This window comes from Lacerta agilis, chromosome 8, assembly GCF_009819535.1.
Source record: "Lacerta agilis isolate rLacAgi1 chromosome 8, rLacAgi1.pri, whole genome shotgun sequence".
In the NCBI taxonomy this organism is placed as follows: domain Eukaryota; kingdom Metazoa; phylum Chordata; class Lepidosauria; order Squamata; family Lacertidae; genus Lacerta; species Lacerta agilis.
Genome location: NC_046319.1, coordinates 27,808,162 through 27,819,996, shown reverse-complemented (window position 1 = coordinate 27,819,996; position 11,835 = coordinate 27,808,162). Strand labels below are relative to the sequence as shown.

The window sequence follows — 11,835 nt, the reverse complement described above, 5'->3', positions numbered from 1 at the left end:
GGAGGGCACAAGAAGAAGGGGACGACAGAGGATGAGATGGTTGGACAGTGTTCTCGAAGCTACTAACATGAGTTTGGCCAAACTACGAGAAGCAGTGAAGGACAGGCGTGCCTGGCGTGCTCTGGTCCATGGGGTCACGAAGAGTCGGACACGACTGAACAACAACAACAGTAAAATATGCATATGTAAAATGAACCGTGGAAAGAGAAGAAGGGAAGTCACTAGATATTTTAAAAAGTTTGTAAGATGCTTCTTTGGAAATATAGCGGCGGCGGCGGCGGCGGCGGCGGCGGCAGCGGCTCCTCCTCCTCCCGCCGCTGCCTCCTCCCCTTTCCTCGCCTCCTCCCGGCGGCGGCGGCTACCCAGAGCGCTGCACAGCCACGGCCAGGCAGGCGCGAGGAACGGGCCTCAACCGCAGCTTCCTCCTCCTCTTTTCTCCTCCTGCGGGCCCGAGTCCACCAGAGGCTGCGGGCGAGGACAACGCTCTATCCCCGGCGGCGCGGCTACAGCACCCACTACTCCTACCCCTGGGCCCCGGCTGAGGAAGCGGCGCCGGCGCGGCCCAGCATGCGAGTGTGAGATGTTTCGCCCGTTGTCGTCGGCAGCAGCAGCGGCTCCTGACTGGGCCCAGGCGGCTTCGGCGGGCCCCGCGCGGCGGATGCGACTCCGGAGCCGACGCTTCGCCCTCCACAAACATTTCTATAGGACTCATTCGCCTTGCTGAGGAGAATATATATCTATATATATATATATATTCTCAATATATATATATATTGAGGAGAGAGAAACACATACGCAGGACCAAAAACAAAACCCCCTCCCCTCATAAAGAGAGAGAGAAGTAAGAGGCAGGCAAAGGCCTAAAGCCTCCCGAGCGGCCGTTAGTTTTCGCCCTTCATCAAGGCTCCCCGCCCCCCGCTCGCCACGCGCAGGCACCGATACTCACACCCCCGGGGCCCCGTTAGGTCCATGGAGGCGGCCGGCCGAGCCCCGCCGCTCAGCGCCGCCCAGCTGGGCCGCCTGCGGGACGAGCATGGAAAGGTAAACGGGGCGGGGAAGGTGGGCCTGGGGAGGGAGGGGGCGAGGGACGGAAGGCGCCCTCCTGGTGGGGAGCCGCGTAGCTGTGAGAAGGGCAAGGGGGTGTTTATGACGCCAGGCCCGGAGCCTCAGGCCTGGTCGGGGGCGCCTCGTGAGGTATGGGGGGGTAGGTTGGGGGTGGCGGTGTTGCTGCTGGTATTGGGGAGGTGGCTGTGGCCTGCGAGGGTCGGCTGGCAGGGGAGCGGAAGGGGACCCCCTTAGGGGGTGTGTCAGGCACGCTGCCTGTGTCATGGCAGCGCCATGTGGAGGGTTTGTTTTGCAGAGGGTTTCCTTTCCACTTCCCCATGTATGTGTGTATAATGGACTTGCCTGTGTGTGTGTGTTTAAAGAGAGAGCTTTAAACAGTGCAATTATTGGTAACCCCCCTCCCCCCAAAAAACCCTTCATAGTGTGAGTTGACAGTGCAATTTTAACCTTTCCTACTTGGAAATAAGTTCATCTGGGTGGTACTTAGTGTTGGTTCTACTTGGATTAGTACCCCTGAAAGTAGTGTGGTGGTTATTGCTATTTTAATATTTATTTATATATTTTAATTTATATTCCACCTCTTTCTTGAAAGTGGCATACATAATTCTCCCTGCTCCTCATGTAATCCCAACAACAACCACCCTGTAAAGTAAGTTGGGCTGAGAGGCAGTGACTGGCTCCCAAGGTCATCCAGTGAGCTTCATGGCTGAGTTGGGGATTTGAGCTCTGGTCTCTCACAGGTCCTTGTTAGACACTGCTTTATCGCTTGTCTCCCAAAGTCGGAATTCAAGGCGACTTCCAATGTTTAAAAACAACATTATAAAATACAAAGTGATAAGCAAGCTCGCTCAAAAAAATAAAAATCTAGTAAAAAACAATAGATAAAATACACCACAACACATTTAGAAACAGTAATTAAAGTACAGTTTGCCTTGATCAGCAGCCCAATGATCAGCATTGTCCACACTTTAGTTTTTGAAGGCCTGTCTGAATAAGGTCTTAGCCTGCTGCTGAGAAGGATAGCAAAGAAGGAGCCAATCTAACAGCTTTTGGGAGGGAATCTGGGAGTTGCCTCAGAAAATACTGTCTCATGACACCACCAAAAGTTATGTCAAATCCATTAATTCCAATGGGTCTATTCTGAGTAGAACTCACATTGGATGCAAATCACGGTGCTTCAGGTGGGGCTTATGTCCAGGCAACTGTGCATGGAGTTGTAGGCTAAAATGCAAACTTTACTTGGGAGTAAGTTCCGTTGAACTTCAGAGGACTCGCTTCTTGATAGGCCAGAGTTGTAGACAAGCCCACCAAAATTTTTGGCCTGCAATAAAAACTTTTTTTTAAAAGCCTGCAGAGGAATAGTAGTGTTTGGTTTCTGTGCTGGGTGCACTCACTTGCTCACTTGGCCTGCATTCAGTTCTTGACTGCAACTACCAGAGCTGAAATAGTGCTACATACTAAAAAGAAAAAAGACCTATTGAAAGTTGCAATGACACACTTATTTGGAAGTGAGTCCACAGAAATTGGTAAAACTTACTTCCAAGTATGTGGTTTGTTTATGAGAGCTGAGCATGTTCAGTAGCTACAGAACTTTTGAGTGTCAGTTTGGAAAGAGAAACACAAAGGGGGGCACAGAATGGGCTAGGGTAGTGGTTTTCCACCAGTTTGCTGTGGCACCTGGGGCAACACTGGCTCCTGTTCTTCTTTCCTTCCCTCCCTCCTCTGATGCCCTCTCACGTCTTTGCCTCCCAAAGGCTTGCACAGCTGTTTGTTGCAGCAGCCCTGGCTACAAGCTCTGCAGGTGAATGGTGCTTCTGGAGCTGGCCAGAGGGTGCTTCCCAGGTCTCTGTGGGGCAGTGTGAGAAGGCACCTCTCTTTGGGGTGTGGGGGGGGGCAGCTCAGAGACCAGGGGCTGCAGCTGCGGCTGCCCAGAGGAATCCCAAGGAGAGGAGAGGTGACTGAGGGAACACTCTACAAGGGACGGTGTTCAAGAAAGGGTGAGGGGCTGTCAGCTCGGCAGACAAGGGGTGACATAACTAGGCTCCTGAGCCCTACAGGGGTGCCACAGAAAGAATGTAGTTGGTCAAGGGAGCTGAGGACTAAGAAAGGTTGAAAACCTCTGACTTAGGGTGTTCTGTAGGAGTGACATGGCTGACTGACTGGAACCCTGAACAGGAGTGTTCCTGTTTGAGAATAAAGGTAAAGGGACCCCTGACCATTAGGTCCAGTCGTGTCTGATTCTGGGGTTGCGACACTCATCTCACGTTACTGGCCAAGGGAACCGGCGTACAGCTTCCGGGTCATGTGGCCTCCAGAGTGGTACCTATTTATCTACTTGCTCTTTGACGTGCTTTCGAACTGCTAGGTGGGCAGGAGCTGGGACTGAGCAACAGGAGCTCACCCCATCGCAGGAATTCGAACCACTGACCTTCTGATCAGCAAGCCCTAGGCTCTGTGATTTAACCCACAGCGCCGCCCGCATCCCTAGAGTGAGGATACACAGCCATATATTGTTGCCTATCCCACATGTTATTCTAGGAGTAAAACAGAGCTGGATGATGGGGATAAACTGACCAATGGTTGTCTTCAGGTTGGACAGAGTGGAAGTCCTGTGCTTATTCTGGCTATCAGGAAATTGCATACAACATGCTGTGGGGGTATGATAGGACTACCACATGGGGAACAAGGCAGAAAAAGCACACCACTTTACTTTGGCAAGACATTACCATGGTTCATATATTCAGTGGGAGAAGTTGCTGGTACAGTGTGGTGGTGAAGTGGTGCAAGCAGCTTCACTCCATTGCACAACCTTGACTGTGCACTGAACCATCCACATGATCATCAGTCATGTGCAGGCTTGGTTCATATAATCTTTTCTCCTCCTTTTTCATATGGGATAAATAACATCAACTGGGCCTCTGCATCACTGGCCATATCTGCAGAAAGTGTGGTTTACACTGGAAACTAATTGTGTTGTAGAGGAATAATACTTGGATCGCCCATCATAGGGTGGCTGTTTTTTTTTGTCTGTACTTTCTACATGTGCTTGCACAAACACTGAAAAGTAACTTAAGTGGAGCAGAGGAGCTCCCTATGTATTACAGATCTTTGAATCCCTTTGCATGTTGGACAGGACTATAGACAAACACCAGGTCAGCTAATGTGGGAGAATGCAGCAGAAATAATAGAAAAAGCAGTATTTGCAGATGGTTTAGTGTCTCCTGTTGGAGTGCTATTACATTCTGTTTTTCTGCCCACAACCCCTAGTGAGGTGAGCAGAATAAATTAGTTATCCATCCCTATGAGATGCTTTTAAGACACTTTGGATGGGGTGAAAATGTGTGGCTTTTTTGGTTTTGGTTTTGTATTGCACTGAGAACTTTGGGGAAATTTTACATTTTATTTGTCTTGCAAGAGGATAGATTCTTGTTCCCAGTATTGTACAAGTAAGGCTGAAGATAGCCCCTTCTTCTATGTTTAATCATAGAGATCTGATATAGTTGAGGTTATTTTGTTCTGTTACAGTTTAAAATGTTAGCATCAACAATATTAAGCAATATTAAGCTATAGTTGTGGTGCCATCACAATGCTCAAAATGGCTACAAGTTATTACATGATATAGGTGTTAATTAGACAAGAGTAGCAAGAATCCCAGAGAGCTGAGAAGAGGTTTTAACATGGTTTCCACTGGCATATCCATTGACAATCCAGCACCTGACTCCAGGGTTCACTTTTCCATCTGCTGTGTGTGAGAAGCCCACTCCCAAGTGATACGTAATGCCCTCACTTCTTGGCGAGGTGCATTTGCCCTTGGCTTGCTACAGGCAGTGGCAGGAATGCCAAAGAGCTTGGGGAAGTCTTTAACCTTCTGTTCTCTCTGTGTCTCTTTTAGCTGTCCCACCATCAAGATGGGTTAATAGCTATGTATTGAGTTGTATAATCTTTTATAAGCTGCTTTGGGGATTAATTTATATTGAAAGGCAAGGTATAAATCTTTTAAAATAGATAAAGGGGGAAACAAAGGGATTCACCAGCTTTTTCACCTTTTTCTAATAAAAAAAAATCCAGCACCTGAAAAAGAAATCTGTCCTATGTTCATGGGAAGGTTCATTTATTTATCATGACCCCTTGACATTAAGTTATAGGCATAAATGGTCTAACTTCTCACTGGAGTTCTATCCAAACTAAAAATCACTAATATGTTATTTTTGTGCTTTATTTCTTTTAAATCAAATCACTTCAGAATCACTTAAGGAAAGGTTCCCCATATGCTTACTGCTGTACCATCTGGGGTGTTTTCAGGTCATTACAATCTGTTGTGTAAATAAGTTCCATAATATGTAGCAAACACGCACAGTTTTCTCCAAAATGTTGAGTCCGTATATAGAGGCATAGAGTCAAATTTGATCCAGAACTCAAGAGTGAACCTACGCCATCCTACTCCCACCCCCTGAAAGTGAAGCCTCTTAATCATTTCATGACTTGAAGAAAGTATGAATGGATTTCAGTAACAAGCAGAATGCCTGAGGTGCTGCCAGTAGAACTGGATATCACATGGCTCTTCTTCACACATACAAACGACTAACTTAGGTTGCTGCAATAATCAAGTGATTAACACGCATGTGAGACACCATTCTTTGAAAAGAAACCAGAGGGAGCAAAAATAAAAGTAGGTTATTGGTTCAGAAGAAAAGTTCCACTAAAATTAACTGCTGTGGTGTTACTCTTAACTCAAATGAACTATGGTCTTGGGGATACTTTTGTAACTTGTTAAGGCTAGTAGGCAGCCTGCATATGGAAGGATTGCTGCTTTAAGGCAGGGGTTGGCAAACTTACCCGGCCTTGGGCCGGTTCCTCTGGTGCTGATAGGGTGGGGGAGCATGTGCCCATACGCGTGTGCACTCGCTTTTTCTGGCGCACTTCCAGGTCGGCGTGGCACCGGAAATAGCTTGTGCATGTGTGTATGGGCCTCTGCAGACCCGGAAGTGCGCTGGAAATGACGCGCATGCGCACAAGCTATTTCCGGTGCCACGCCGACCCAGAGATGGGCAGCTGCCCACGCCGGTGAAAGCCGGCGGTGGGGGGTCAGATAATTGGCTCACTCGGGCCATATTCAGCCCGCAGGCCTTAGTTTGGTGACCCCCTGCTTTAAGGCTTCTTACCCAATGTAGCAGGTTGCAGACTGGACAGCAGTTTTATGCATATGCAGTGTGAATTCCCCCCCCCCCATGGCAGCTTTCCCAGCCTGGTGCCCTCCAGATGTTTTGGACTACAGCTTCCACCAGCACAGCCGTTGGGGAAGCTGGTAACCCTGTATATTATTTGTCCCTTATAACAGAATGGGACTGATTCCAGTCTTAGGATGGGGTGCAATGTCTTACTGTTGAGCTTGTGGTGTTCAGCAGCTTCAAATGTTTATTAAAAGGACTGCTTACCTATTGGAAAGATCTGGTGATAATTTGTAGAGAGGATAGTTAGGTACAGCTGTTCTATTTAATTTTCACTGTTCATCTCAGAGACAGAAATACATTTATCAGAGAACATCTAGTTATGACATTTACCTGAGAGTACTTGTGCTTTTAAAAAGTTTCTTAGGTTCTTGCAGAGAGAAACTTCTTAGAATAGTTTGCGTTCTTGGAACATCAAGTTCACTTGTTTGCATATAAAAAATATAAGGTCAAGGACATGGATCTGTGAATCTTCATGTTTGTTAAACTACTGGTAACTTACACATACTGCATTTTTTCCAAGATTGTCCATTGAGGAAAAGGTTGTTTTATAGGTCAGAAAGCTGTTCTTTGTCATCAATATGTGTAGCTATACATTTTTCAGTGCTGTTTTTAAAAGGGATTTTTAAAGGGATTTAAAAAATAGGAGAATTTCACAAAATATATTAGTTTTCTTCAGGATTTTGAACCTTTCACAGTCCAGTACTTAAGTCTGTTTACTGAAGTAAGAGCTGCAGACTCACTTCATATATAAAAGAAACCAGTTTGCCATTGCCCTTGAGACTGGTTTGGAAGCTGCAGCCTGGTTACTGTTGTGCACCTGTGTTGAGAGAGTTGCCCATATTTTGTTAGAATAGTTACAGGTGGGTAGCCGTTTTGGTCTGCCTTAGTCAAAACAAAATAAAATAAAAAATTCTTTTATTTTATTTTGTATTGTTAGAATATAAATCCCTAAACAACCTGGAGCCTATGTACACAAAAGGCTGCCTTAGTCTCTATGCACTTCCCTGATCTTTGTGATATGCTACCAAGGAACATCTGGAGGTTCCTGGTATGTCAGACCATCCTTAAGAAGAGCGTGTGAATTTAGTGTTGTAGCACTAGGGTTAGGGAACTCTACCCAGTGCAATCAAATCTGGCACCAGCTGTAATTTGTTTTAGGCATGAACCTCAGACTTCATTATTTCAGCAAGTCGCCTTGTGAAAACGATTTACTGTTTTTATGCCCTTGTTGTCGGGTGACCCAATCAGTACTTCTTTCTGTTTCTTTAATGTATTTTGATTCATTTTTATTTGTTTTGTTTCTGTACATAGTGTAGATATATTTTATCCCTTTGCTGTTTGGAAATGAATGAATAATAACAACAGTTACAAAAACAAGCTGTGGTAAGCCTTGAACTCACTCAGTCAATCCCCCTCCTGTCAGGGTAATAGACTGAACATTTTCACTTTCCATTTTGAGTAAACTGCACCTTCTATTTACATCCAGACGAGATAAACTGTGGTGTATCCTAATTGTTTTCACAGATAAGGATCCAATTGTACTTTCAGATACTAGTTTGTAAGCCAACCATAGGCCCAGTTTACCATTATGTCCAAACTGCAGTTCAGCATTACAGTGGTACCTCGGGTTGTGGACACGATCTGTTCCGGGGTACCATTTGCACCCCGAAAAGTCTGCAACCCGAGTGGCGATATCGCGCATGCACAGAAGCACAATATCTCGCTTCTGCGCATGCGTGAACTGCGCAGAATGCTTCTGCGCATGTGCAGACCGTGCAGAACGCTTCTAGGGAAATAGATTCATTATACACACTGGGGCTTACCTTTGAGCAAATATGCTTAGTTTGACCTGCATATCTTATTTACTCAGAAATTTTGTTTGCAGACTGATATTCCTGTGTATGAATGCTGTAATAATGTTGGTTCAATTTCATGTTTTGAACTCTTTATTTTGAACCCAAAACATTGATTTACAGCTTTTCTAGTTGCTCTAAGCAGCATATTAACATTTCAAAAATAAAATACAGATTGAGCAAACAAAGCAAACTGAACATTCAGAAATAAGTTAGGGGGTTGAATATATGATACAAATCTTCTCACCAAAACCAGGGTTGAAATTCACCATGAATGTATTTATCATTTCAGAATTTATACAGAAATAGCCCTATTTCTAGGGTAGTGTCACCTGCAATGTGGTAAACAATTTCCAAATTTTAACTTCATACTTTCTTCATTGGCAATCACTCATAGCCAAGTCTTTAAACCTCTTTTGTTGACCACCAGCATTACACTTTCCATTTTTAAGTTCGGAATAGAGTCCAACAAAGTTGATGTTGAAGAATCATTCCTTCGACACTGGTGATCTTTGCTTCTTCCAGTACACTGGCATTAGTTTGCCTGTCTTCCCAAGTGATATGTAATTTCCCCCCCAGATGCACTGTTGATGGAATTTTTCAAGGAGTTGGAGATGGCATTTTAAAGTGGTCCATGTTTCACAAGCATACAGTAAGGTTGGTAGTACAATAGCTTTGTAAACAAGCATTTTGGTTTCCCTGTGAATGTCCTGATCCTCAAAGACAGAGCTCAGGTGATGCTGGATTTTGGCATCAATATTGGTCCTTTTGGAAAGATAACTGCGCATGTAGGAGAAGTGATCTACACTTTCCAGTGTTGCACAATTGAGTTGGATTTGTGGTGCTGCAGAGGGGTTGCTTTGTGCTTGTTGGTGCAGCACTTTAGTTTTTTGAATGTTGAGTGATAGGCCAAGCTTTTCATAAGCTTCTGCGAATATATTTAGGATGGTTTGGAGGTCATCCTCTGAGTGTGCACCCCTAAATTCTATTGATGTTTTGCCTATCCTTTTTCGTTTTAGCCAATGTTAAAAACGTCCCATGTATTTTTTTTAAGCAGCAGCTGATCCGGGGAAGCAGATCAACGTGCTCCTATCCTGACACATGGCTTCATTTGGGACATTCTACTACCCTAAGATAACAGTGCCAATGTATGTTTAAGAAAGTTTCTATGAAGGTTGATTATGACTTCTAATTAAGGAATAACTTGTATTCATTCAAGAAAAGTCCAACACAGGGAATATAGTTCTTTTAAAAATGAGACATTGTTCTTTTTTTAATGAGACATATGTATGTGAGTCAGTCAGTGTTAGAAACAGATATGAAAGCTAGGAGCTAAATGACACCTTACCTAGGTTATGGGCGCAACAACAGAATGTCTCGGTGCACTTTTTAAAAACAAGAATACAAACCTGAAAATGAATTAACTTCAGCTAAAATATTACGTTCATTTTCACATGGTCTAGTCCTTCCCCTACTTACCCCCCCCTAATATTCTTAAGAGGGTTTTCAGAGAGTAGCTGAAAGTGGGGAGGCAGAAAAAGGTCCTTATTTCCTTCCACTCTGCAGTTTAAACTGAAATCTTAGGTGCAGTACTGCACCTAGAGCTCAGAAACTGCTTGTGATAATGAAATTCCCAGTCGCAAAATGCACCTAGAACAATCGGAGTTTCAAACACTAGTGTGATTTCCCACTTGTGTAGAAATGATAAAATAAAAAGTTGATTTCATTGTTGAAGTAGAAATCGAATAGCCTTTCAGTCTTGTCTTGACTGCATCCAGTTCTATGTTCTCTTGGGTTAATTTCAATTTTAAAGTTGAGATTCTGCCTACAGTTACTTGGGATTATATCCCATTGAATTCAGTGAATAGAACTTGATAAATTCCAACTCTAACTTCTAAAGCTGCAAGTTATAAAATGATACATTTTTCATTTCCCCCTGAAAGTATAATTGGTGTGGTTTATTCCACCCTGCCCACCTTATGTGGAAAGTTTGAATTTGAAGAACTGAAACTGCATTAAAGCATTGGCAGTTGGATGATAAATTGTGGTTGTTACACAGAACTTGGGCAATTGCTTACATATATTGGTGGTGATTCACATGATGGTGCCCCCTTGTGGCCCCTAAACAGCATTAATATACCAGTAGATAAAAAGAGAATGATATATTTAAAACTCTAGGTGCAGTTGCTGTATGGACAAGAAAATTGTTCTGAATCAACACCTGAAGGAACAATTATATTTCATTATATTATTTGTTGGCCCAGAGCAGAAATGCTTTTCTGGCTTTGTTTCATTTGCACATTCAAATGCATATCAACATCTATAATGTTTTTAATAGTATGGCCGGTGGTCAGGGCTTATGGTAGTTGTAGTCCAAAAAACATCTGGATGGCACCACAGTGGCTGCCTCTGGTTTAGTGCTGGATAATGCTAGTTTGCTGTGTGTGTAGTTAATACCGTATTTATTTGAATGTAATGCACACATTTTTTGGCCAAATTACATCAAAGAAATTAGGGTGCACATTAGATTTGATGACGCATTAGATATGGGTAAATACGGTAATATACATTTTATTTAAAGATGTCAGTATTGAAATACAGTGGTACCTCGGGTTACAAACACTTCAGGTTAAAGACACTTCAGGTTACAGACTCTGCTAACCCAGAAATAGTACCTCGGGTTAAGAACTTTGCTTCAGGATAAAAACAGAAATTGGGCAGTGGCGGCAGTGGGAGGCCCCATTAGTTAACCTGGTGCTTCAGGTTAAGAATGATTTCAGGTTAAGAATGGACCCCCGGAACAAATTAAGTACGTAACCAGAGGTACCACTGTATAGCACTATTAATCTCGTATGTTTGCATGCACATACGATGGTACCTTGGTTCTCAAACTTAATCCGTTCCGGAAGTCCATTCCAAAACCAAAGCGTTCCAAAACCAAGGCGCACTTTCCCATAGAAAGTAATGCCAAGTGGGTTAATACATTCCAGACTTTTAAAAACAACCCCTAAAACAGCAATTTAACATGAATTTTACTATCTAACAAGACCATTGATCCATAAAATGAAAGCAATAATCAATGTTCTGTACTATTTTAAAATAAATAAGACAGTATTGTTGATGATAAAAATTAAAATTACATTTTTTTCTTACCTGCACTGATGATAGTCATAAAACGAAAAGCAAGCCACAGTCACAAAAATGAAAAAGCTACACAAACAAAAACGCAAAAAATAGCAAAAACAAAAGCACCAAATATCACCTCAGAACACTGCAATCAGAAACGGAAGGATTAAATTACAATGGTGGGGGGGACTCAAACGAGTGGCGCAAGGGCAGAAGCGGGAGGAAAAAGGCTTAATTACTATGCGGGGGACTCAAATGAGCTGCGCAACAGTAAAAACGGAAGCTCTGGAGCACATTCGTCTTCCGCGGCAAAGTTTGAAAACCAGAACACCTACTTCCAGGTTTGCAGCGTTTGGGTTCCGAGTTGTTCGGGAACTAAGCTGTTCGAAAACCAAGGTACCATTGTATATCATTTATACCTAGAGGAGACATAAGTCAGGTTCTGTTGCAAACACAATGCTTGAGCATTAACTACTATTTCTGAATAGCTAATTGATCTTGTACCATTAGGTAAAACTATGGTTTGAAAACCATGGTTTGCATTACATCATTCTCAAGCA

General features: G+C 43.5%; 1 protein-coding gene across 3 annotated transcripts in view; it reads left to right on the top strand.

Moving 5' to 3' along the window:
* Positions 1-511: 511 nt before the first annotated feature.
* The window catches only part of URI1 (URI1 prefoldin like chaperone), a 43,753-nt gene continuing 32,429 nt past the window's right edge, over positions 512-11,835 (top strand). For 2 of the 3 annotated variants that reach the window (XM_033156689.1, XM_033156687.1), the window contains exon 1: positions 512-1,041. In XM_033156689.1, coding sequence (XP_033012580.1) covers positions 1,034-1,041 — 8 coding nt within the window. In that variant the 5' untranslated portion in view covers positions 512-1,033. Of the gene's footprint in view, positions 1,042-1,131; positions 1,195-11,835 lie in introns of those variants that run through there. The other variant, XM_033156688.1, reaches the window with a different exon arrangement.